General features: G+C 72.3%; 2 protein-coding genes across 2 annotated transcripts in view; one reads left to right on the top strand and one right to left on the bottom strand.

Annotated features, from left to right (window-relative positions):
- Nucleotides 1–1578: 1578 nt before the first annotated feature.
- On the bottom strand, nt 1579–2529 carry LOC129406776 (serine/arginine repetitive matrix protein 2-like). The gene is made up of 3 exons (XM_055145573.1): nt 2450–2529; nt 2126–2344; nt 1579–2077 (listed from the first exon to the last, which is right to left on the bottom strand). Exons 1-3 carry the CDS (start codon nt 2527–2529, stop codon nt 1579–1581), a joined length of 798 nt encoding a protein of 265 aa, XP_055001548.1.
- The window catches only part of GSE1 (Gse1 coiled-coil protein), a 133165-nt gene continuing 110447 nt past the window's right edge, over nt 1931–24648 (top strand). Inside the window, exon 1 of the mRNA XM_055145055.1 lies at nt 1931–3280. Within this exon, the coding sequence (XP_055001030.1) occupies nt 2528–3280 (753 nt within the window). The 5' untranslated portion in view covers nt 1931–2527. The remainder of the gene's footprint in view (nt 3281–24648) is intronic.

Raw genomic sequence — 24648 nt, 5'->3', positions numbered from 1 at the left:
AGTGCTCAGGGATCACTCCGGGCCGGAGGCCTGTGCCTGGGCTCAGACCAGCTTCTGACCCCTGCACTTCCTCTCCCGTCTGACCCAGGGGCCCTTCTCAGGGGTCGCGGGGGGGAGCATGGAGGCCTGGATCTGTGGTAGGTCCCCCGGGTGGGGTCAGAGCAGCGGGAAGGGTCCCCCGTGGTACTGACCGGACCCCCTGAGCGGGGTGAGGAGGGCTGGGAACCCCACCCCGCCTGAGAGCAAAGGACCCCTCTGGGCTCCACTTTCTCATCTGTCCAGTGGGGTCACCTCGCACCTGGCCCGGGTGTCTGGGCGTGCCTGGGCAGCACCGGCACTGGCCGAAGCGTCCTGTGCCTGTGACACAGAAACAGTGTGACCATACATGGACACAGGGAAGGCTGCGCGGACCCCCACCCGGCACCGGAGCAGGCCGGGACTGGCCCCAGGAGGGGCTGACCTCTGCAGCCCCCAGACGGCCGACCCATGTGCAGGTCGCTGGGTGCCCGCGTGCAGCTGGGCCCGGGCCCACCCGCGCCGGGCGGGGGGCGGGCTGGGGGGTTGTCCTCCTTGACCTTCCCTCAAAGACGGCGCTGGCGCTGACGGTCTGCGCTGGCCCCAGGAGCCCCTGGAGACGGCTCGGAGCCGGCGCAGGAGCGAGCCCCTAATTGGGGCCATGAATCACCGCCTGCGGCTCCCGCTGGACACGGAATAGATAGTGGGCCCCGAGCTATTGTGCGCGTGGGACCCGGTGGGGCAGGGGCGGGGAGGGGGAGGAGGAGGAGAGGAAGAGGAGGAGGGAGGGGCGGGGGAGGAGGGCGCGGGGCGGGGCGGCGGCGGCGGGAAGCCGGGGGGAGGGCCCGCGCCGCTCCTCCCCGCGCGCCGGCCGCCCCGCCCCGCGCCCGCCGCCGCCGCCGCCCCGCCCCGTCCCCCCCAATTAAATGACCCGCCGGCTTGGCAGGCGCCGGAGCTCGCACATGCGGCCGCCGCCGCCGCCGCCGCCGCCGCCCGGGGCCCGCCGCCGCGCTCGGGGCGCGCTGTCCGCGGCGCCGCGGCCGGGGGCTCGGCAGGCCCGGGGGGCGCCCGCGGGGGCGTCCGTGCGCCCGCGCCCGCCGCCCGGCCGCCGCGGGGGGCGCGGGGCGCGCGCGGGCGGCGGCGGGGGGCGCGGGGCGGCGCGGCCATGAGCGGGCGGCCCGTGTCCCGCAAGCAGCGGCTGATGGCCGCGGCCGAGCGCGCCGCGCTGTCCTGCTTCGTGTGCGGCGGCGGCATCGGGCGCGGCAAGGAGCTGAAGCTGCAGGTGACGCCGGCGGGCCGGGGCGCGGGCGCGGCGCAGCCCTGCTTCCCCTTCCTGCAGCGCCAGGAGCCGGCGCCCGGCGCGCGCGGGCTGAGCCCGGCCGACGGCTGCGTGCTGGTGTGCGCCGTGTGCCGCTGCTTCCTGGGCGAGCAGTGGGCCGCCTTCGAGCGCGCGCGCACGCCCGTCGACAAGCGCATGTACTGGCTCAAGCGGCCGCACCAGTGCGACGCGGGCGCGGGCGGCCGCCGCGGGGGCGCCGGGGCCCCCCGCGAGTGGAACGTCGCCTACGCGCTGGGCGGCGCGGGCGACGACGGCGACGACGACGACGACGGCGGCGGCGGCGACGACGGCGACGGCGGCGCCGGGCCCCGCGCCGGCCCCGACGACGCGCGGGACTCGGAGCTGTCCGAGCTGTCGGACAACGAGCCGGCCGCGCGCGCCGCCGCCAGCCCCCGCCGGGACGACGCGCCGGGGCCCGGGGGGCGCGGCCCGCAGCCGGGGGGCGACGGCGCCCCCGCCCCGCTCCACGTGGACGGCGAGCGCAAGACGGGCGGCCGGCGCCGGAGGAAGGCGGGGGCCGGGCCCTGGGCGGCGGAGGCGCGCGCCAGCGTCCTGAGGGGCCTCCAGCCGCCCTGGCCGGGCCCCGCCGCCGCCGCCGACCCCGCCCGCGGCGCCTCCCGGACCCCCGAGGCCCGGCCGCCGGGGGAGGCCCGGGGCGAGCGCGGCGCATCCGAGGACAGTGACGTCCACGTGGCCAGCGAGGAGGACGAGCGCCAGGAGCCGCTGCTCCCCGCCGCCCGCGACCCCCGGGAGCCCGAGCCCTGCTGCTACATCTGCGGGTCGCCGCTGTCGCCGGCCACGCGGCGCCGGGTGCACGTGCAGAAGCAGGAGTCGCCGGCGCGCGCGCCCTTCTTCCCCTTCCTGTGCCTGCACAGCCCCCCGCCCGGCGCGCAGCCCATCTCGGCCGAGGGCAGCACGCTGGTGTGCGCCCGCTGCTTCGCCTCCCTCAGCCAGCAGTGGCAGAGCTTCGAGCTGGCCAGCGTGCCCGTCCTGCAGCGCCTCTACGTGGTGCCCCTCGGCAGCCCCGCGCCCGGCCCCGCCGCGCAGGGCGCGCGCGCCCCCCGCGCCGAGGGCCCGGCGCCCGAGGCCTGCTACCTCTGCGGCGAGGACTGCACCCCCGACGCCCGCGCCGTGGCCTCCCGGATCGCCAACGGCCACGGGCCCCGGGCCGCCATGCACTTCCCCTTCCTCAGCCTGCTGCCCTGCCCGCCCAACGCGCGCGGCCCCAACCAGCGCTGCGAGGTGCGCAGCTGCCCCAAGTGCTTCAGCGTGCTGGAGGACGTGTGGGCGCTGTACCGCGCGTGCCGCCGCGAGGAGCTCATCACCTCGGCGCAGGCCTTCCTGGGCCGCTACCACCAGGCCTTCTCCGCCTGCGACCCCGACCCCGCGCCCGCGCGCGGCAGCCCCGCGCCCGCCTGCTACGTGTGCGGCGCCGAGCTGGGGCCGGGCCGCGAGTTCCAGCTCAGCGTGAACCCCTCGGGCCGCGCGGGCGAGCGGGAGCCCTTCTTCCCCTTCCTGACCGTGTACCCGCCCGCGCCCCGCGCGCGGCCCGCCGATGGCACCGGCCTGGTGGCCACCTGCGTGCTCTGCTTCCACGACCTGCTGGGCCAGTGGCTGCGGCACGAGGACCGCGACTCGCAGCCGGCCACCAGCGCCTGGGCGCGGCACTACCAGGTGGACACCTTCGTCTGCTTCTTCTGCCGGCAGGAGAAGCGGCGCTGCCTGGGGCTGCGGGCCGTGCGCGTGGCGCGCCTGCCGCTCTTCCTCTACACGCTCCGCGCGCGCCGCAGCCTGCTGGTGGACGACGGGCGGCAGCTCATCATCGGCGCCTGCGTGGACTGCGGCACCCTGGTGTGCGCCGGCCAAGGGCCCGGCCCCCCGCCTTCCCTGGGCTGGAGCCCCCCCGCGCCCGCCGCGGCGGCCCAGGTAAGCAGCCCTTTTGCTCTCGCTGCCGTCGGGGCGAGGCGCCCTCGGCGGGTGGGCGGGCGGGCGGGAGGGCGCGCGCCTGGGCCCGAAGTGGCCTCGTGGGAGGCGCGGGCACGTGGACACGGCCAGGGGGGCCTGCGTTCAAGTGCGTTGGCGGCGGATTGGCTGTGCCTGGCCACGTGGGCAGTTGGCTCAGCCGGGCGGTGCCCCCGGGGTCTCCGGCCAGTCTCCCGCCCAGGTTCAGGCTTCCTCCCTGGGGCGCTCCGCTCGCCCTGGTGGATGGACACAGCTCTGCAGACGCAGGCGAGGGACCCCTGAGGGCCCGGCCCCGGCCTTGCTCTCGGCCAGCCAGCTGTGCGGGGCACCAGGCCCTGCTCCCCGGGCGGGCGCCTGCCTGGCCGGCCAGAGTGGAGCGGCGGGGGCGGGGGTGGGGGCCTGTGGGTGGGGATCTGGCTCGGGTCAGGCCGCAGCCTCGGGAACTGACCGTGTGGACCCGGTGCGGAGCCGTGCGCGCCCCTGCGCCCTCCCGGCCCCACCATCCTGGCCGCCGGGCCTGGCCGACCGGCTGGTTTTAATCAGACGCCCTCAGCCGTCGCCGCTGGCGGGGGCCCGGTGGGGGGCGGTGCAGAGGGAGGGTCTCGGGATTCTCCAGCTCGGCGGGCTGGGGTGGCCGCCCTGCCATGTGGTCAGTGTCCCTCTGGGTGCAGTGTGGGCGGACGGGGTCCTGCTCGGCGGGTGCCAATCTGGACGCTCTTGTTGTGGTTTGGGGGCCATGTCCGGTGGTGCCCAGGGGCCCGTGTGGCGCCGGGGGTTGAACGTGGCTGGCCGCCCGCAAGGCCGGCGCCCTCTGGAGACGCGGGGGCACGGCCTCTCTCGCCACCCCCTCACTTGCAGGGCCCAGATTTGTGGGGTGTTCGGGGAGTCACTTAGTCTCCCGCCCCGGCCCCCTGATAGGCATGCGTGGCCGCCGTGCAGGGCTGTGGCAGGCACTGTGGTCGGCAGGAGGGAGCGCGTGTGACTGTGTCAGCGGGAGGCACTGCGGTACCCTGGGGCTCTCAGGGGCACGCTGGGGGGGGCCCTGCTCGGCTGTGCCGCTGGGCAGGCGCCTTGGAGCTCAGCCCACTGTTCCCGCGGCCTGGCGCGCTGCTCGGTGCCGCTGAGGTGCCAGCTCGGGGCTCACCCCGCGGGACCCCAAGGAGCCACCAGGGAGGCGGGGTGGGGGTCCCAGCGCGGACGGGAGGCAGACTGCTCTCTGCAGGGGGGCAGCCTCAGCCCTGGGCCCTGGGGGGTCCCTCCACCTTCCAGGTGAGACTCAGATCCCAGCAGCCCCGCGAGGGGGCCGGAGAGAAGGAGGGGTGTCATGGGCGGTGGGGGGGCTGCTGGCAGTGGGGGGGGCCTCTGTGCAGGGTGGGGAGCAGGGCCCGGCCTGTCTCAGCAGCCCCAGCTGCCCCCCCAAGCTGACACGGGCCCTGCTGCAGGCTCGGCGTCCGCAGGGAGAGGGCTTCGGCGAGACAGCGGGGGCTGTGAGCCAGGGGGAGTCCCCTGGGTCCCTGGTCCCGTGGCCACCAGGAAGCCGCTTCTGGGACGGAGGTTCCAGGGCCTCCCTCGCCGCCTCCTACGGGGGCTGGTGTTCCCGGGGGTCTCGTTCACTCACTGTGACTCCGTGACATACAGAGGGGCCAGGAGAGGAGAGGGAGGGGGAGAGGAGGGCTGGGCGGGCCCGGCCCTGCCCCTGCCCCCTGCCCCGCCCTCCGACTCTGTGAGCCCCGGGGGGGGTCCTCGTGCAGGGGGCGCTGCCCTGGGGAGGGTGCGCCCCCCCCCCCGTGCCTGGGAGCCCTGCCAGGACAGGGGACTCTGCCGCGGGCCCTGAGCGCCCCCCACCGTGCCCGCCCACTGAGCTTGCCGGCCGGCTTGCCCCTGCCCGGCGTCCTCTGGGGTCGGGGCTCGTGCTGCTGACCTGAGTGGCCGCAGCCCCGCCGGGCCGTGAGCAGGTGCCGCCAGCGTGCGTCAGCCGCGTCCATCTGTTCCCCGAGTTTCCTGGCGCTGCGCGGCCGCGCGGCTCCCAGCTCCTCGGGGGCCTGGCAGCCCACGGGGGCGCGGGGCACCTCCTGAGGCGATGGGGTGGTGGAAGCTTCTAGAAGGTGCCAGAGGAGGCGGCCTGCCAGGGCGGCCTGGCCAGTGGCAGCTCAGCCTGTCTCGGGTGGACCCCCCGTGGGGCTCCGGCCCAGGTGGCGTCTGCCCGAGACTGCGGACCTGCCCCGTGCTAGCCGGGAGGGGCAGCGGGCCCGGATGCAGCCCCTGGACAGGGAGGTGTCTGTGGACCCGCCGGGGGGGACTGAGGGGCCCCCAAGGGTCCTGGGCTTCCCCTCTTGGCCAGAAAGAGCCCAGAGTGGATCCCCCAGCAGGGACCCCCTCAGCTGCCTGGGCTGGGGCCTGGGGCCTTGGGGGGCAGGGCGCTGGCTGCCCGCCTCACCCGGCCCTCCTGGGTGGAGCAGGCGGGAAGTCGAGGCGCGGGGCGGGGGGCCTTCTGCGCCTGCAGCCACCCCATGGGGGGCACTGGAACCCGGATTCAGACTGTCCAGCTCCTGGCACCCCCCCTCCAGCCGCACTCGCAGGAAGCGCGCGGGACAGTGGGAGGGGGCTGCAGGGTGTGAGGTGAGTCTCGCCGGGCAGACGGGGGCCTGGCCCAGCCCCACGCTGGTCACCTTCAGGGTCCTGAAGGGGGCGATCCTGGCAGCCTGCCTGGAGGAGAGGGTTCTCCGAGGGCTTGATTCTGGCAGGGGAGAGGAGTTACTCACAGTGAGTTCAGGGCCGTGTGGGTGGACCCGCCTCTTCCTCCTGGCCCTAGGGGAGGCACGAGGGTGCTGGACCGACACGCTGGCCGGCCTCCGCAGGCTGCAGCCCTGTTCCCAAGCCTCCTGGGCCCGTGACCCCTACCCTGGCTTCCAGAAGGTTCCCAGCCTGGATCCAGAGGCCGGGCGGCTGGGAGTGAGGGGCCCTGGGGGGTTGGGGCAGCCCTGAGGGGCCCCTCCTGGCTGTGTGTTGTGCTTCCGGGCCCCAGGGGGCTCGGGGCTGCGGGGGCTGGGGGGACAGCGAATAGCCTTTGGTTTCTGGCTCACAGCGGGTGGGCCGGGGAGCCGAGGGCGAGGTGGTGGCCAGGTGACACGGAGGGGCTGTCGGGGCAGGGAGAGTCCGAGTCGGGTGCCGGGAGCCGGGCCTGGACCCGTGGCTCCGTCTGTCGGCCTGGGGGTGAGTCAGCCCTTGGTGCATCCCGACCTTGTCGGGGTCTGCGGTGCCCCAGGGCCCTCTACATGGAGCAAGCAGAGCCCCTCGCGTGTGCGTGTCTTGAACCCGTGACCGTGCCCCTCCCGCCCTCCGAGAGGACCCCTGGGCGCCGCCGCACAGCCCCGCGTCTGGCCCGCAGCCGGGCCGGGAGCTGGAAGCTGTTCCCGAAAGTCCTCGCGGCCGCCCGGCCCCGGGGCAGCCTCTTCCCAGGGTCCCGCGGAGAGTCTGGGGAGGCCCGCGGCCGCCCCCCGCTGCGCTCCTGGGGCCCGGCCAGAGCCCCGCCGGCCCGCCACCCTGCCCCCGCCTGGGCGGCCGCCTCCGCCGGGACCTTCTGGGAGACTCCAGGGCGGAGGGAGCCAGGGGGCAGGGCCAGGGGCCCGTGGGGGCTCACCCGGCTGTTCCCTGCCGCGGGGGCCGAGCAGGCTGCCCACGGGGGCACCCGGCTCCAGAGAGGAGACGGTTGGGGTCGGCTCAGCCGCGGCAGGAGGGCCGCTGGGCGGGGGGTGAGGATGGGGGTGGGGGTGACGGTGGTGGTCTCGTGACGGTGATGCTTTTTCTTTTCTTTCTGGGTCACACCCGGCGATGCCTAGGGCTTCCTCCTGGCTCTGCACTCAGGAATCGCTGCTGGCGGTGCTCGAGGACCCTGTGGGCTGCCGGGATCGCCAGTGCCCTCCCGCTGTCCTGTCGCTCCGGCCCCTCATGATGGGACGTGGAGCATGACAGCTGCGGCACCAGCCCTGGCAGACAGGCCCCTGTCGCCCGTGCCGAGGTCGGCCATATGTGGGTGGCGTCTGCGCCCTCGGCCCTGCTGGGCCCACGGGGCGACCCGGCAGTAACTGACGAGGCCGTGCTGCGGCGGGCCGGGCCAGGCTGTCGCTGCTGGGCGTCGCGCCAGGGCCACTCGTCTGCCGTCCGCGCTGCAGTGCTGGTCGCAGGAGCTGCAGGCTCTGGGCCTGTCTATGTATGCTGGTCCCCGCGCCAAGGGCTGGGGCCGGTAGGTCGGGGTGCAGAGAAGTGGGTGCCGGGAGATGGGGTGCAGAGAGACGGGGCAGAGAGACTGGGGGGTAGAGACCAGGGTGCAGAGAGACGGTGCAGAGAGACGGGTGCAGAGAGGAGGTGCAGAGGGATGGTGCAGAGGGACGGGGCAGAGAGACGGTGCAGAGGGAGGGTGCAGAGAGACGGGGCAGAGAGACTGGGGGGTAGAGACCAGGGTGCAGAGAGAAGGGGCAGAGAGACTGGGGGGTAGAGACCAGGGTGCAGAGAGACGGTGCAGAGAGACGGGTGCAGAGAGGAGGTGCAGAGGGATGGTGCAGAGGGACGGGGCAGAGAGACGGTGCAGAGGGAGGGTGCAGAGAGACGGGGCAGAGAGACGGGGCAGAGACGGTGCAGAGAGACGGGTGCAGAGAGACAGTACAGAGAGACGGGGCAGAGACGGTGCAGAGGGAGGGTGCAGAGAGACAGTACAGAGAGACGGGGCAGAGACGGTGCAGAGGGAGGGTGCAGAGAGACAGTGCAGAGAGACGGTGCAGAGAGACGGGGCAGAGACGGTGCAGAGCAGCTCCTGTGCCGAGGCTGCCGCCCGGGGAGACCCGAGGGCGTCCCGAAGTCACCTCCCAGCCTTTCCCATGACGAGGCACTTCTCGTCCCGTGTGACTGGCCGGGCGTCTGACCAGGGTGATGTCAGCGCTGTGTCTGCTGACCTGGGCAGAACTGCTCTGGGTGGCCTGCGGCTCGCCTAGTGGGCACATGCGGGGGTCCTGGCTCAGGGGAACCCCCAGCCCCCAGGGACCCCCTCAGCCCCCAGGGACCCCCAGCCCCCACAGAACCCCCAGCCCCCAGGGACCCCCCAGCCCCCAGGGACCCCCAGCCCCCAGGGACCCCCCAGCCCCCAGGGAACCCCCAGCCCTCAGGGACCCCCCAGCCCCCAGGGACCCCCCAGCCCTCAGGGACCCCCAGGGACCCACCAGCCCCCAGGGACCCCCAGCCCCCAGGGACCCCCCAGCCCTCAGGGACCTCCCAGCCCCCAGGGACGCCCCAGCCCTCAGGGACCACCCAGCCCCCAGGGAACCCCCAGCCCTCAGGGACCCCCCAGCCCCCAGGGACACCCCCAACCCTCAGGGACCTCCCAGCCCCCAGGGACCCCCCAGCCCTCAGGGACCACCCAGCCCCCAGGGACCCCCCAGCCCTCAGGGACCACCAGGGACCCCCCAGCCCCCAGAGACCCCCCAGCCCCCAGGGACCCCCCAGCCCTCAGGGACCCCCCAGCCCCCAGGGACCCCCCAGCCCTCAGGGACCCCCCAGCCCCCAGGGACCCCCCAGCCCTCAGGGACCCCCCCAGGCCCCAGGGACCCCCAGCCCTCAGGGACCCCCAGCCCCCAGGGACCCCCCAGCCCTCAGGGACCCTCCAGCCCCCAGGGACCCCCCAGCCCTCAGGGACCCCCCAGGCCCCAGGGACCCCCCAGCCCTCAGGGACCCCCAGCCCCCAGGGACCCCCCAGCCCTCAGGGACCCCCCAGCCCCGAGGGACCCCCAGCCCTCAGGGACCCCCCAGCCCTCAGGGACCCCCCAGCCCCCAGGGACCCCCCAGCCCCCAGGGACCCCCAGCCCCCAGGGACCGCCCCCACTTCACCTTCTCATGACCTTCCTCAGGACACAGGCAAGTGAAGCCCCTAGGGGCAGGCAAGCAGAGCTCTAGAATGTTCTCTGGTTGGGGGAGGGGAGGTGGCGTGCTTAGGAGGCTCTGGGCCAGCGGTGTCGTGGCCCCGGGTCCTGGCTCATCTCAGTGCTCCTCACTGCCAGGGCTGGACCTGTCCCCAGTGGCCCCTGTGTCGGCAGGAGCCTGGGGTGGGTGCGGGGGCCGGGCCTCTGCCTCAGGGTCCGGCTCCGCAGAGCCTGCTGCTCCCCTGTGGCGGGGGAGCGGGAAGACCCCCGGCTCTATCAGGCCCTCTCGGCAGGGACCCCTGGAGCACCCAGCGGGAGCCCACAGCCCGTGCGTGCCCCTCTCTGTCCCTGAGGCCTGCGGGCTGCCCCTCTGGCCAGTGCCCGGGGGCCTGGGTCACCCCAGCAGGACCCCCCCACCAGGCAGGGAGCCCCGGGGCCATGCTTGGGGGGCCTGGTTGGAACTGGGGTCCCTGAGCCCGCAGGGGCGTGTCTGGTCCGCCCACCTGGCAGTTTGGAAAGTTCACGCCTCGGTTTCTGTATTTGGGGCCACACCCAGCCTTGCTCGGGCCGGGTCTGGGCTGGACAGGTGCCAGGCCAGCCCAGCGCTGCCCACTAGGCTCTCCCTCTGGCCCTGGAGTCGGCACTGTGGCCTCTCCCCCCGCTGGCTGCTTTTACTCTTTTCCTTCTCCTTCTTGGCGTTTGGGCCGTGCCTGGCGTGCTCGGGAGCCTGATTCTGTGCTCGGCCACCCGGGAGCCCCTCTGCTCTGCACGCGGGGTCTCCCTGTGCCGCGGGCTTGGCCGCCACGGTGGGCGACGGGGAGCTCGGGGAAAGAGGCGGGAACAGGGGCCGCGCTAGGGGCCTTCGAGCCAGACCCGCGGGCTGGGGGCGCTGCTCCCGCTTCTGTGTTGAGGGGGACACGGGCGGGGTGGGGGCGGGAGACGGGGCGCGGGGGCAGGCTCCCGGGTGCGTGGCTGCTGAGGAGCTCCCGGGGTGACCCGCCTGCTGCCCCCTCGGGCTGTCCCGGGGCCCTGGGCCCAGTGGCCGCCGGCTGCCGAGACTCCTCTGGCCCCCTCAGTTTCCCTAAAGGTTTCTGGGGTCCTTGAGCCCCAAACCTTCCTATCTCGGCGCCTCCTGAGCTTCTGAAGGCGGCCCTGGGGGGACAGGAGGCAGAGCCCGCCTGACGCGCCGTGGAGGCTGCTCCCTCCTGAGCACAGAGCCGGGAGCAGCCCCTGTGTGGCCCTGCAGCACTGTCGTCCCGTTGCTCATGGACTTGCTCGAGCGGGCACCGGTAACGTCTCCACTGTGAGACTGTTACTGTGTTTGATGTATCGAATACGCCACGGGGAGCTTGCCGTGCGGGCGGGATCCTCGGTAGCTTGCCGGGCTCTCCCAGAGGGACAGAGGAATCGAACCCGGGCGGCCGCGTGCAAGGCAAAGGCCCTACGCACTGTGCTATCGCTCCAGCCCCTCTTCCTGTCACCTTTTTCCCAATCTGGATGAAACTCGGTGAACCCCCAGCCCCCTCCCAAGCGGTTCTGGCCACAGGCGCGTTCCCCAGCGGTGGCCGCCGGAGGGGCCCCGGCTGCCCTCAGGGCCACCCCGGAGGCAGGTGCGTCCCTCCTGCCCAGGGAGCCGTGCCTGGGCCCCTCCGGAGAGAGAGAAAATAGCCGTGTGCTCCCGAGAGGAGACGCGAGGTCTGGAGCGACGCTGCTGCCCGGAGCCTGTGTGCCAGAGGCGTGCGTCCCTCTCTGCGATGCCCGGGGCCCGAGTGCCCGCTCTGTGTGAGTACCGGAGTACCCGAGCACCTGCCCTGTGCTGAGTACCCGAGTACTTTGCTGCGGTGGCTCACGGCCTGGTGTCCTGCCTCTGTGGGCTCCCAGCTGCCCCGCCGGCCTGGTTGCCCCCTGGGCCGACGGTGCAGAGTAGGACCCGTGGGTGGGCACCCTCCGCTCTCCGTGGGCCTGCCCGTGGGAAGATCCGGGCGGGAGGATCCGGGCGGGAGGGGCAGGGGTGCAGCGGGAGGTACGGGAAGACTCGCCCTCCTCGGGCCTGCCGACTTGCACCCAGGCCTGTCTGCCAGCAGGGGCAAGGGACCACCCCACCGGCCGCCCTCTGCAGGGGGCCGTGCCCACAGTGGCTGCCCGGGCCCTTGGCCTTCTCTGCCACGCATGTCTGTGGCCATGTGTCTGTGTCTGTGTGTGTCTGTGTGTATCTCTGTGTCTGTGTTTGTGTCTGTGCATGTATGAGTCTGTGTGTGTGTCTGTGAGTCTGTGTGTGTCTGAGTCTGTGTGTGTCTGTGAGTCCGTGTGTGTCTGAGTCTGTGTGTGTCTGTGAGTCTGTGTGTCTGAGTCTGTATGTGTGTCTGTGAGTCTGTGTGTGTCTGAGTCTGTGTGTGTGTCTGTGAGTCTGTGTGTCTGAGTCTGTGTGTGTCTGAGTCTGTGTGTGTGTCTGTGAGTCTGTGTGTGTCTGAGTCTGTGTGTGTGTCTGTGTGTGTCTGTGTGTCTGTGTGTGTGTCTGTCCCGGTGCCTGCCGCATCTCGGGGAGGGGGCTCAGGTGAAGCTTCCCAGCCTGGTGCTGCAGAGGCGACAGTGCCTTTGGGCGCTGTGACTGCGTGTCACCAAGTGACCTTTGGAAACACCTTTGTCCCTACGGCCACTGCGTGGGTCACTGACCCCACGTCTGGCTGCTGCCTGGAGCCCAGGCCTGCCACGTCCGCACCAAGCCCAGAGAGGGGGTCCTGCCCGCGGGCAGCGGGTGGGGCTGTGCCATGGCGGGGACCCCGGGAGCAGGGCTGAGGGTGGGCACCTGCCCGGGGTGTGGGCCTGTGTGGGGCTGTGTCTGGGCTGCTGGCAGGGGCTCCCGGGGGCTCGGCTTCGCCCTCAGGCTCTGCCCTTGCTGAGAAGCGGGTGGGGGTGTCGGTGTACTGGGGGTCTCCGGACCCAGTGGTGAGGCTGTGCCCGCATGTCTTTCTTGCGTCAGACTTGGGGCTTAGCCCAGGGGGCAGGTCTTGGTGCAGCTGTCGGACGGGGAGGGGGTGCTTCTCTCGAGTGGCCGCGGCCGAGCCCAGGAGGGAGCTGGACATGCCCCCCGAGTTTCCTGGTTCCCGAGGCCCAGAGAGGTTGAGTCACTTGCCCTGAGCCACTCAGCCACACGACTGACCCAGCACAGGGCCACGTGGCATGGCTGGCCCTCACCTGCTTCCTTGTCCCTGGGCGGGGTGCCCAGCGCTGACCTCCCGTGGGTGCAGAGGTTCTGCGCGTGAGCTCGGCACCCCTGAGATGCCCGAACCCCAGAGGACGAGCAGGAAAGTGAGTGGCCGCTGCAGTCCTGCCCTTCTGCTGCCCGCGCAGGGCCTGAGGGCCAGATGCTGGAAGCTTCCAGGCTAGGCTTCTTGGTGCCAGCCCTGGCTTTGACATCCAGCTTCGCCCCGACCAGGGGCCGCGCCCTGTCGTCCAATCGGATTTCTGTAGCGGCCTCTGGAGATGCTCAAGCGGTCAGCGCAGCCCGCCAACGGGCGCGGCCCCGCCCCCACGTGGCCCTGCCCAATCAGGGCCCGGCCCCGGCAGACCCCGCCCCCACGCGGCCCCGCCCAATCAGGGCCCGGCCCCCGCGGCCCCGCCCAATCAGGGCCCTGCCTCGTCGGGCCCTGCCCCCCGCGGCTCCGCCCAATCAGGGACCGGCCCCGGCAGGCCCCGCCCCCACGCGGCTCCGCCCAATCAGGGCCCGGCCCCGGCGGGCCCCGCCCCCGCCCGCAGGCTTTGCTGCCCGGTGAGCTCAGCTGTCACTCCGGTGGGGGCGAGGGCCCGGGCGGGGCGTCCCTGGGCCGCGGCTGCTGCACGGTCAGGGCCAGGTGCGGGGGAGGCGGCCGGCTCCGCCAGCCCGTGTTTGCTGGCCGCGGGCAGCTGTCAGCGTTGGCTGCTCCCCGCGGGCCGGGCCGCCTGGCGCCCCCTCCCCGGCCCCTCCCCCGCAGGCCTCCAGAAGCCCCCCGGGGCTTGTTGCCGCTGCCCAGCCGGGAGGGCACCCGGGGCTCGGGGCGCGCCAGCTGGCGTTGGCATTCCTTCAGGAGCTAAATGAGTCTCGCAGTGAGGTCAGCAGAATCCAGTTTTAGCTATCTGGAGGTCACCCGTGCCCCTTCCCGTCCCCCGTGCTCCCTTCCCGCCCGGTGCCAGTGCGGGGCTCCCCTGAGGGGCCGTCAGCGCGGACCCCCCACCCAGTGACCCCCCCGGGGGGTGGAGTTTAGGTCCCGGAGCCGCAGGGCTGGGGCAGCTTCCAGATGCCGAGTCTGCGCCTCCCTTCAGGGCCGGAAACCCCCACGCAGTTGCTGCGGCAGACAGCTGTTCTAGAACCATCTGCGGCCCGTGCGCTTGGCCTTGGCACCCAGTGTGGCGGCTTCTCTGCCGGTCCTGAAGCCAGGCGCGAGCTGGCGTGTGTGCCCTGGGCCCCTGGCTGAGGCTCTGGCCTCTGGTTGGCAGGAGGGGTGCGGCCGGGGGCAGGTGCAGGGGTCCCCGGGGCGTCCTCCCGCCCACCCTGGCGCCTGTCCCTGCTCCGGTGGCACCCCTCCTCCCCTCTCTGGGCCCCCGGCCTCCAGCGGGGACAGGGCCAGAGAAAGGGGTGATCCCCCCCGCTGGCTGGCACGGGGTGGGGCCGTCTGGGGGTCTCCCTGCAGACTTGGCCGAATCACCCCGGTCCTGGTCAGGGTGGTGGGGGCTCCCGGCCCCGAGTGGGGGGAGTGACCAAGTCAAGGGCACCCACGGTGTGTGTGGGGGGCGTGGACAGCCCCATCGGGGGACCCCCGGGGCCTTAAAGAGGCTACGAACACCCCAACCAGCCTGGCCCCTGTTGGACTCTGAAGTGGTTAGGGCGGGGCCGGGCCGGCGGGTCAGGCCAGGATCCAGTTTCCTCCATCCAGGAATGCTCCGAACTTCTATTTGGTTTTGGTTGTCGGGTCACACCCGGCGGTGCTCCGGGCCTTCTCCTGGCTCTGTGCTCGGGACCCTCTGGGTGCCGGGGATCGAACCCAGGGCCACCTCCCACTGTCTTATTGCATGGCCTTGTCCTGAGCTTATAAAGGGGCGGGGGAGGGGCTCAGCACACAGCCCCAGCCGCGTGTGAGTCCTGGGGGTCGTGCACCCCCATCCCCAAGGCCTGGGGTCAGCACACAGCCCCAGCCGCGTGTGAGTCCTGGGGCCATCACGCACCCCTCAGACACAGCAGCAGCCCCGGCTCACGCGCTGGGGTGGTGCTCGAGGCGCCCTGTCCCTCCTGCTGGGGGGCTTGGGACCCTGAAAGGATCCAGTGAGGTTCTGCTGAGAGCCCCTGCAGCCCCTCGGGCACGGGCGGTCTCTGGGTTGGACACGGGGCCCGGGGGCGGGGTGGAGCGCACAGCCCAGGGGCAGCGGGCAGCGGGCAGGGACGGGGCGGGCACTGGCGTCAGAGCCACACGCGGGGCGGAAGGTGGGGCCCCACCTCCCTGCACCTCGTGTCTCCGGCCTCCACCTGGCGTGAGCCGTGGGGGCAGGCCTACCCCCTGCCGCGCCCTGTTCCCAGGCAGAGGGTTCCGGAAGGGCCCGGCCTGGCCTAGAGAGGGTTCCGGAAGGAAGCTGGCATCTGCGCCCGTCGCTGGGCTCCGCTGGTGCAGCCTGACCTCGCGTGGGAGGAGCTGACGGAAGCCCCCGGAGGCCCTGGGGTCCTGCGGGGTGGGCAGGGCCCAGGGTGGTCTCTGCCTCTCCAGGGGACCTCGGGGACCTGACCCCCGCCCCGGCGGCTGCTCCTGTCTGCGGGGCACGCACTGTCACGGTGCGGGGGGCCGGCCGGCAGGTCTCGGCACTCAGGCTGGGTTCAGCTGCCGCCTTGGAGGCGCCCGGCCGAGCTCGCGGGTGTCCAGAGGTTTCAAACACGAGCTGCGGCCCAGGAGGACTCGGGCGTGGGGGCCCGACCAGCACTCCAGGCCAGGGGGCGACGTCACGCGTGTCCCCGAGCTGCCTGGTGACAGGTGACTTGGAGGGGCTGCGTTGCCCGCACCCCGGGGCCAGGCCTGTCCCTTCCCGGGGCCCTCCCGCCCCGGTCTGGGTGTCCCTGCAGGCAGCCGCGGCTTGGCTCCAGGAGGCACAGGTGGGGACGGTCCCCCTGTGGGCTCGGCTCTCACCCAGGGCCAGTGTGGGAGGAGCCGCCTGGGACCGGGGGGTCGCTGGAGGGCGCCCTGCACCCTCCCCGGGACGGGCCTGCGGGTCCCAGTGCTGGCCGCAGTCGTGGCTTCAGCCCCGAAGGCCGGAGGCCTGGCCTGGCTTGGCTCTGGCTGGGGGGTCTCGGGCCTCTGTCTCCGCGGGTGAGGGGGGTCTCGGGCCTCTGTCCTCGTGGGCGAGGGGGATCTCGGCCTCTGTCTCCGCAGGCGAGGGGGGTCTCGGCGTCTGTCTCCGTGGGCGAGGGGGGTCTCGGGCCTCTGTCCTCGTGGGCGAGGGGGGTCTCAGCGTCTGTCCTCATGGGCGAGGGGGGGTCTCGGGCCTCTGTCCTCGTGGGCGAGGGGGGTCTCGGGCCTCTGTCCTCGTGGGCGAGGGGGGTCTCGGGTCTCTGTCCTCGTGGGCGAGGGGGTCTTGGCCTCTGTCTCCGCAGGCGAGGGGGGTCTCGGTCTCTGTCCCCCTGTTGTGACCAGCCTGTCCCGGGCAGCCCCCCAGGCGGGACTTTCCTGCCACACTGGCGATGCCCCCTTGGCCCCTGCACCAGGGGGAGCCCCTGGGTGCCCCCCTCCGTGCCCCTGTGCCGGGCCCCACTGTCAGGCCCCCTGGGGGAGGAGGGGCTGGCCCCACGGTGACCCCCGACCCCGGCGCTTACGCTGCCACCAGCCCTCCCGTCCTGTTTCGCTGCCGGCCACTGTGTGGAGACACCACAGGCCTCAGTGCCGCTGGCCGTTGGCCCGTGGCCAGCCTGCACGGGATGGACATGTGTGTGCTGACTCTCCGGGCGTCCACAGGGCGTGGCCGGCAGGTGCTGGGGGCAGCGTCCCGGGACTCTTCCCAGATGACCCTCCCTGGGCAGGCGGTCACCAGGGGTCACGGCCCTTCCAGCGTCCTTAGGCTGGACCTGAGGGATCCCCGGCAGTTGGAGTCGGGTCCCCAGAAGGTTCTGGAAGAACCTGACCCTGTGACGGGGCCCACAGCACCCTGCAAGGGACACTGCAGGGGGCCCCGAGCCGGCTGGGGTCAGGGGCGTCAGGAGGGCCGGCCCCGGAGCCCGGGTGCCCAGGCAGGGTCTGGGGTGCGGGGGGCCCCGCCCGTCCCCCGTGCCCACACGCGGTGTCCGTCCCTGCTCGGCTTCTCCGCATCCGCACCCCTGCCCGCCCCCTCGTGGCCCAGGGCTGGCGGGAGGGGCAGTTTGCAGTGACCGGGCGTGCGTGGCTGTTCATCCCTCGGGCAGGGCACAGCTGCCGCCGTGGTGCTGAGGGGCCCCCACCCCGAGCGCCCCCGGCTGGGAGCCAGGCCGGTCGGCCCCGCCTGCATACCTGGGGGTCATCCCCCACACCCCCGCCGGCCCGCGTCCCCCAGGCTCACACCCGCACGTCCTGGGGCCCCGCAGGCCAGCTCAGAGCCAGGCCTGGGCGGGGGGGACGTGGCATGGGCCTGGCCCCCAGCTGAGGCGTGCGTGTAGAGGGCCGCGGGCTATGCAGAGCAGTGGGGGGGTGCGAGGGTCCCTCCCGTGGCGGCCCTGAGTGGGGGCAGGGCCCCTCCAGCACCCCCCGGCATGCCCAGGCTCCCCGGGGCAGAGGGGTCCAGGGGCCCCACATCCCTGTGTCCTGCATGCGGGCGTGTGGGCCATGCGTGTCCCTGCCCCTGCGTGTGTCCGGACCTCGTCCCCAGCCCGGGGGCAGCCCGAGGGCAGCTCGACCTCTGACCCCTGTGTCCCAAGCCCGGGACAGGAGGAGGGGCCCCGACTCACCCCAGCCTGGTTCTGAGAGTCCCGCAGGGCTGAGGCCGGAACCAGACCCCACAGCCGAGTCGGGGGGTGGCCTGGGAGCCCTGACCCCGCAGCGCCAGGCCCAGCGGTGGACTGTCCGGCCCAGGGCATCACCTGAGTGACCATGAGGGCCCTGACCGCTGCTCGGGAGCCCGAGACGGGCTGAGAGCTGGAGGGGCCGTTGAGGGGGCATGGTGGGCGGGTGTCCTGTCCTCCCCCAGCGCGTGGCCGGTAGGGGGGGCCGGGCTGGGCACGCGCTTGGCTGGCGCTGGTGGCCCCGGGCACCCGGCTCCCTCCGTCAGCTGGGCCGGTGGGGGCAGGGCTTTGTCGGCTCACTCGGGGGTCCTGGAGGGGCTGGGGCCCCCGTCCCGACACAGACACTCCCGTCCGTGACACCCGGGCACGGGAGACTGGGCACCTGACACTCCGGGTGTTCTCTGACGCCTGGTGCTCCGGGCACGGACCATCCCAGGCACGCGGTACTCAGAGTCCTGTCTCGGGAACACGCCGTGCGCCATGTGCTCTGAGTACACGGTGCGGGCCCCGGGCACTCCGAGTCCCCAGTAATCCCTGTGCGTGCTGGCCCGTGGCACTCAGGCACAGAGTGTCCCCGCAGCATCTGGCTGTTGGTGGGGGGTTCGAGGGGGAGCGCCGCTGCCCTGGGAGCCGTCCTCGCCGGCATCCCCAGCTGGTCCCTGGGGCCCGGGTGCGGCCTTATTTGGCGTGAGCTGCGCCTGGCTTGGGGATGAGGTCGCCCGGCGGGGCCCGGCACGGCACGGCGCGGAGCAGGGCTGGGGTCGCGGCTGCCAGCAGGAACTCCCAGGTGGGGGCACCCGCCAGCACCACGGGGAGAGGCCTGCCGGGGTGGCCCCGGGTGCTGTCTCAGGGCGAGCTCCTGGCCACCCTGTGGGCCCCCCGCCCTCGTCACTGGCTTCAGACCTCCCGGGGTCTCGCCCCTCGGCTGTAGGCGGGTTTGCACCCGTTGCTCGGTGCCCCTGAGAGAGCGAGTCTGAGGCCCCGTGGCCAGGCCTGGCGGGAGGTCGGGGGGTGGGGACTGGGGACGGGGCCTCAGCCTGAGCGGGGGGCCAGGAGGCACATCTCTCCTGGAGTCAGTGCAGCAGACCTCCTGTTCTCTGCCTCAGTTTCCCTCTGTGGAAGCAAAGTGAGGAGGGTGTGCAGGGTGGAGGGCCGCCCCCCGAGTGACGGGTGGTGGGGCTGGCCCTGACCATGCCGAGCCGGGGGCCTGCAGCTGGCGGGAGCTGGACATTCCCACACTGTGCGAAGGGTCACACCAGACCCGCAGGTGGGGGCTGGAACCATAGCGCAGTGGGGAGGGCGTTTGCCTGCACACAGCCGACCCGGGTTCGACCCCAGCACCCCCTATGGCCCCCCGAGCACCGCCAGGAGTGGTTCCCGAGCACAGAGCCAGGAGTCAGCCCTGAGCATCACCGGGTGTGACCCCTGAGCTGAACAGCGACAGCAGAACAGACAGACCCGCGGGGAGGACCCGGCCGGCCGGGCACGCCCAGGGGCGTCTCGCTCTTCTGTTCCCCACTCAGCAGCCCCCGTGCCCCCCGACACCAGCCAGTGTGTGCGGGGCCTCCCCGGTGCCCCTCCTGGGCCCATTTCACAGATGGGCTCAGCAGGTCTCGGGGACAGCAGCCCCCCACCCCTGTGCTCAGCCGGGGGATCCCGGGGCTTGTCCCCCGCCCCTGGGGCCTCGGGACCCCCCTGCAGGGGCTGTAAAAATAGTGCCGGGCCTGGCGGGAGTGGCCGGCCGCGCTGCCGGGGGCCGGCTGGGAGAGGCCAGCGCGGCTCCAAGCCGGCGAGCAGGCAGCGCAGATGGAAACCCGATCCCCCGCCCCGCAGACTGTTTGATTTATTTTAAACCCAGCAGATGGCTGCCACAGGGTTTGTTTAAGTTCAGCGCAGAGCCGGGCCCGCGGCCAGGAGCCGGGCAGCTGCGCCAAGAATGCCTCAATGACTTTGGCCCCCCCCGCGTTTGAACTTCAGCCCCACACACGGCGGCTGCTCAGGGCTGCTGGGCGCCCGCCGGAGCCCCCGCCTCGGACCCTCGCTCTCTGCTCTCCTGGGCCCATCCTGCAGCGGCCTTTGGCTCTCTCTGCCTCTGGCCCTCTCTGCCTGTCTCTCTGTCTCTCTGTCTCTCTGTGTCTGTCTCTCTGCCTCTCTGGCCCTCTCTGCCTGTCTCTCTGTCTCTCCGTCTCTCTGTGTCTCTGTCTCTGCCTCTCTGGCCCTCTCTGCCTGTCTCTCTGTGTCTGTCTCTCTGCCTCTCTGGCCCTCTCTGCCTGTCTCTCTGTCTCTCTGTGTCTCTGTCTCTCTGCCTCTCTGGCCCTCTCTGCCTGTCTCTCTGTCTTTCTGTGTCTCTTTGTCTCTGTCTCTCTGCCTCTCTGGCCCTCTCTGCCTTTGTCTCTGTCTCTTTCTGCCTGTCTGTCTCTGGTGTCTCTCTGTCTCTCTATGTCTCTGTCCCTCTCTGCCTCTGTCTCTGTCTCTCTGTCTGTCTCTGCCTGTCTCTCTGCCTCTCTGGCCCTCTCTGCCTGTCTCTCTGTCTCTGCCTCTCTGGCCCTCTCTGCCTGTCTCTCTGTCTCTCTGTGTCTCTGTCTCTCTGTGTCTCTGTCTCTCTGCCTCTCTGGCCCTCTCTGCCTGTCTCTCTGTCTCTGCCTCTCTGGCCCTCTCTGCCTGTCTCTCTGTGTCTCTGTCTCTCTGTGTCTCTGTCTCTCTGCCTCTCTGGCCCTCTCTGCCTGTCCCTCTCTGCCTCTGTCTCTCTGTATCTCTGTCTCTTTCTGCCTGTCTGTCTCTGTGTGTCTTTCTGTCTCTCTGTGTCTCTATCCCTCTCTGCCTCTGTCTCTGTCTCTCTGTCTCTGTCTCTCTGTGTCTCTGTCTCTCTCTGCCTCTCTGTCCCTCTCTGCCTGTCTCTCTGTGTCTCTGTCCCTCTCTGTCTCTGTCTCTGTATCTCTGTCTCTCTGCCTGTCTGTCTCTGTCTTTGTCTCTGTCTCTCTGTGTCTTTGTCTCTCTGTGTTTCTGTCCCTCTCTGCCTCTGTCTCTGTCTCTCTGTCTCTCTCTGCCTGTCTCTGTCTCTCTCCCTCTGTCTCTGTCTCTCCCTCGCTGCCCTTCTCAGGAAGCCCCCACTCCCAGTGCCTCTCTGTCCTTTCCTAGCCAGGGTGGCCACAGGGCACCGGCCAGGCCCTCTCACGCCCCCTGGACCGCTGGGTGCTGGAGGGGTCGCCCTGAAGCTGGCATGCAGCCCCCTCGGGCTCAGGTGCTGGGGGTCGCTGGCTTTCCAGAGACCCACGGGCTGCTGCTGTGGTTTGCTTCTTGTGCACACATGCATGTACATCCATGAACAGGGCACACGTATGCACCCACACATGCATGTGCTCTCGCATGGACACAGGCACACGCGTGCACACATGCTCCTGTATAGGGCGAGTCGCCCCCCAGAGGCCCTGAGCTGGGAGCCCCCGAGGGGTGTGGGCGAGTGCTGGCCCACGGTCAGAGGGTCCGGGGGTGCAGCTGCAGGCGGGGTCCCGCGGGGTCTGGAGGAGGGACCCCCACCTTCTGCCATGGTCCATCTGCCCCACGTGGGCCCGCCTTCCCCAACTGTCGGGGAGGGGGACAGCGCACCAGGGCAGCCGTGCCCCGCGCCCTTCCCGCCGTGTCCCCAGTGGCAGGACGGTGCCCTGCCGGGCTCTGGGCTCCTGCTGACTGACCGCTGACCGGCTTCGGCTCCCGCGCCCACCGGCTGGCGTCCTGGGGCTTCCTCCCCGGCTCCCGCCCTCGGCACGTGTCAGCGCCCCGGGGAGACCGTGACCCTCCGTGGGGCTCCGTGACGTGTGCTCGGGAGCCGGGGAAGCAGGGTGAGCGGGCAGTGCCGGCCCCGCGAGGGACGCAGACCCGGCCCCAGGCCCAGCCCCGCTCTGGCCTGTGTCGCCAGAGCAGGTGTGGGGAGGGCGCAGTGGGGGGTCACGGAGAGCACAGCCGGGCCACCGGGGGGCCGGGGACACCGGGACTGAGCAGGAACCCGCGGGGCCACACGTGCCATGTGCCCAACATCCGGGCGTGGCCCCTGCTGGCGCAGGCTGCGGGCAGGCAGGCACCCTGATGCCAGCGGGTCCCTGGGGGGGGTGCTGACCCTCCCTTTGACCCTGTCGGCTCCTCTGGGGGGTGTGAGAGGGGGCAGGGGGGTGCCCACGGGGACGCCGGGCCAGGCTGCTCTGGGCGGGTGTGCGGGTCACCGCTGGCATCAGGCGCTGGCGGGGCCTGGTCACGGCTGCTCGCCGCGTTCCACGGTCCAGGGGGCGCCAAGGAGTGAGCTGCGTGGGTCGGGGACCCTGGCCCGGTGCCAGGCCCCGGCCTCGTGGGGGGCTTCGGGGTCCCGCTGGAGGCGTATGTGACCCCGCCCGGCGGCGCCCGAGTGGGGGGTTGGTGGGCCCGGGCGGGGCGGGCCGGGCTCCGGGGAGGCTGTGTGCGGCTGGCTCGGCTCCCGCCCCGCCCAAGGCTCCAAGGCGTGCGCGAGGCCCGGCCGGGACCAGCCAAACTGGCCGACTGGGTCTCTGGCTGCTGCCAAGTGGGCCGGCGTCCACGCCACGCCGGGCGGGCGGGGCTGCGGGGGGCGCCCCTGCCGGGGATGGGGCATCTGCGGGTGGGGGCAGCCAGCCTGGCTCCTCCGGCTGCAGGCAGCACGCTGGGCGGGGGCAAGGCAGCGGGCGGCTCCGGGCCTCGCCACGGCCTCCGCCCCAGGCCTCGCCCCGGCCGCTGCCCCGGCCGCCTCCTGGCACTGCCCAGGGCTCTGTGGCGCATCCTGGGGCCGGGGTGCAAGCTCTGCCCTCACCACTGTGGGGCGGGCGTGGGGGTGCCTGTCGGTGCTCAGGGGTCACTCCTGGCTCCGGCCCGGGCCTGGTGCCCCGCAGGGCCCCGGGATGAAGCCGGGACCGCCGGCCCGCTCCCATCCCCCCCCCCCCCGTGGCCCATCCCGTGTCTGAGGGCGGGAGCCGGAGCCTGGGCCAGCGCCGAGGGAAGCCGGGCGGGCCGAGGCCTCCTGTGCTGGGGCCCTTTCGTGTGTTCGGGGCCACACGCGGGGGCAGGGCTGCTCCCCGCCCGAGTCACTCCTGGCAGCGCCCTGGGGACCGTCCGAGGTGCCAAGGCTGACCCGCCTCTGCAGCCCCCGGGGCTCGTGGCCCGACCTGCTCGCGAGCGTGCCCCACGCAGGGCAGGGAGGGCCTTTCCCTGGGGTCAGAGCGGACAAGCGCCCCTGGCCCGTCTCCGTGTCACTGCCCGGGCGCCCAGCGTCCTCGCGGCCCGGGGAGCGGTCAGGGAGCTGTCGGGCCTCTGCTCCCCTGTAGGCGTCTCCCAAGCGACCCAGCAAGCTGGGCTCCGGGCTAGAATACGGTCAGGCTCGGGCGTGGCGGTCAGTCGCGTCCAGGACCCACGTCCCGAGGGAGACGCCCACATAGCTGGGCCGGGAGTGGACGGGCAGCGTCAGGCCAGGGCATGAGGCTCCCGTGGCGCCAGGGGACCAGGGGAGGGGGTGGCTTGGGGCCTGGAGACCTCGAGTGCCTGGCAGGGCAGACCGCAGCATGGGGGAAGGGGTGGGTCCGGGTGCGCTCGGCGGCCTCTCCCGCCCTCCCACCTCCAGCCCCTGCTCCCGCGAGGGCCTGAGACGCGCTGAGTGGGGCTCGGAGCTCGAGCGCAGAGGCTGGCGGGCAGAGGCAGGGCCGGAGCCGGGCACACGCGTGAAGGGGGACGCTGAGTCAGCCGAGCGGGTGCTGGGCAGGAAGCCTGCGGGCCCGGGTGGGGGCCACAGCGCCGGAAACACCACCTGGGACGGTGTCTCGGTCCCGACGGCGAGACGGCCCGGCCGTGCCCGGTGTGGGCCGCGGGTGGCAGCGTTGGGGCGGAGGGCGGAGCTGGGGTCCTTCCCCGCCAGTGACAGGCCTGTCCCAGCCCACGGGACAGTGCAGGGCCCCCCGTGCTGGCCCCCCGGGCCGGCAGGGCAGAGAGAGAGACCCCCACGGTGGCCGGGGGCATCTGACCAGCCAGCTGTGAACTGGAAGCGCCGGCTCACCGCTGGGCAGATGTTGGGCCACCCCCGGCTGAGGCGGAGGGAGGGGGAGGGCGAAGGTGTCGGGAGCACGGGGAGCACGGGCGGGGCTGAGTGGCGGGTGAGGGACGGGTGGGGGTGGGTGAGCTGGACACACACGTGTGGAGTTTCATGGAGGCCCTGCCTGTCCCCCGGGGTCTCCCCGCACCCCCAGGTTCCTTCTGAGCGACCGGGCTGGCCCCGACGCCGGGCCCTGCGCACCCGGAAGCTTCTCTCCTGGTGTCTGTGGCTGGCCTGGTGCCAGGCCCTCCCAGGGCTCCTGGGCAGATGCTCGGGCCGACGTGTGTGCAGAGCCGGGGGTGGGGGCGGCTGGTGTGGGCTGGGCTGCGGACGCGGGGCCCGCGGGTGTGGCTGCACCTGTGCGTGCGGCTGAGTGCCCGGAGCACTGTGTCCTTGTTGCTCATGACACAGGGCGTCCCGTGCTGACCTCGGCGACCAGTCGCACCCCAGGGCCTCCGTCTCCCCTCTGCCTCCGGAGCTGCCCATGGCCTGCGCACGTGTGCTCAGTGCGGGTGTGTGTGTCTGTGTGCATGTGTGTGTGCGTGTTTGTGGTGTGTCTGTGTATCTGCAGTGTGTCTGTGTGCCCCTCACATGAGTGCATGCTTACTGTGCACATGTGTATATGTGTGCATGCATGTGTGTGCGTGTGCCCCTCGAATGTGTGTATGTGTGTGTCTGTATGTGTGTGCGTGCATAACTGTACACACCTGTGCATGTGCGCATGTTTGTGTGCATGTGTGCACGTGTCTGCATGTATGTGTGCATATGCACTGTGTGTGCACACGTGTGTGCATGTGTGAGTGTATGTGTGCGTGCAGTGTGGGCATGGGAGCAGCTGCTGACGGGTGTCCGGGTGATGAATGGCCTTGGCAGCTGCCCATCCATCAGATGCGCCTGCAGGCGCCGCACTTGGCACCCGGCCGCCTCCCGCTGCCCACCCAGTGACCGGTGTCCGCGAGGGTGGGCGCAGCCCCCCTGCCCGTCCTTGCCCGGGCTCCCCCGAGCTGTGGCGCGGTGCCAGGGCCCAGAATCCTGCTCAGGTGGGGGGGTGGGTTCAGGCACAGCCCTCCCCAGGAGCGCAGGGCTGCTGTGTGGCCCGAGGTGAGCGCTGTCCCTCTCTGGGCCACTCCCGGCTCTGCCCCTCCTCCCCACAGTACGGCTGGTCCAGCCCTGGTCTTCGTGAGTGGTCTGTGTTGGCGGATCCGGGTGGTCCCTGAGAAAGGCTGTGTGGCTCAGTGGGCAGCGCTCCGGAGCCCCTGGGCCAGTGTCTGAGCTCCCGGTCCCCTGGACCACTGCGTGTGCACAGGACAAGCACCGAGGCAGGTGCCCCATGTGACGGGGCTGCCCCGCCCCAGCA

The sequence above is a fragment of the Sorex araneus genome, chromosome 8 (genome assembly GCF_027595985.1).
Source record: "Sorex araneus isolate mSorAra2 chromosome 8, mSorAra2.pri, whole genome shotgun sequence".
In the NCBI taxonomy this organism is placed as follows: domain Eukaryota; kingdom Metazoa; phylum Chordata; class Mammalia; order Eulipotyphla; family Soricidae; genus Sorex; species Sorex araneus.
The sequence above is the reverse complement of the archived record's forward strand: the minus strand, read 5'-3'. Positions and strand labels throughout refer to the sequence as shown.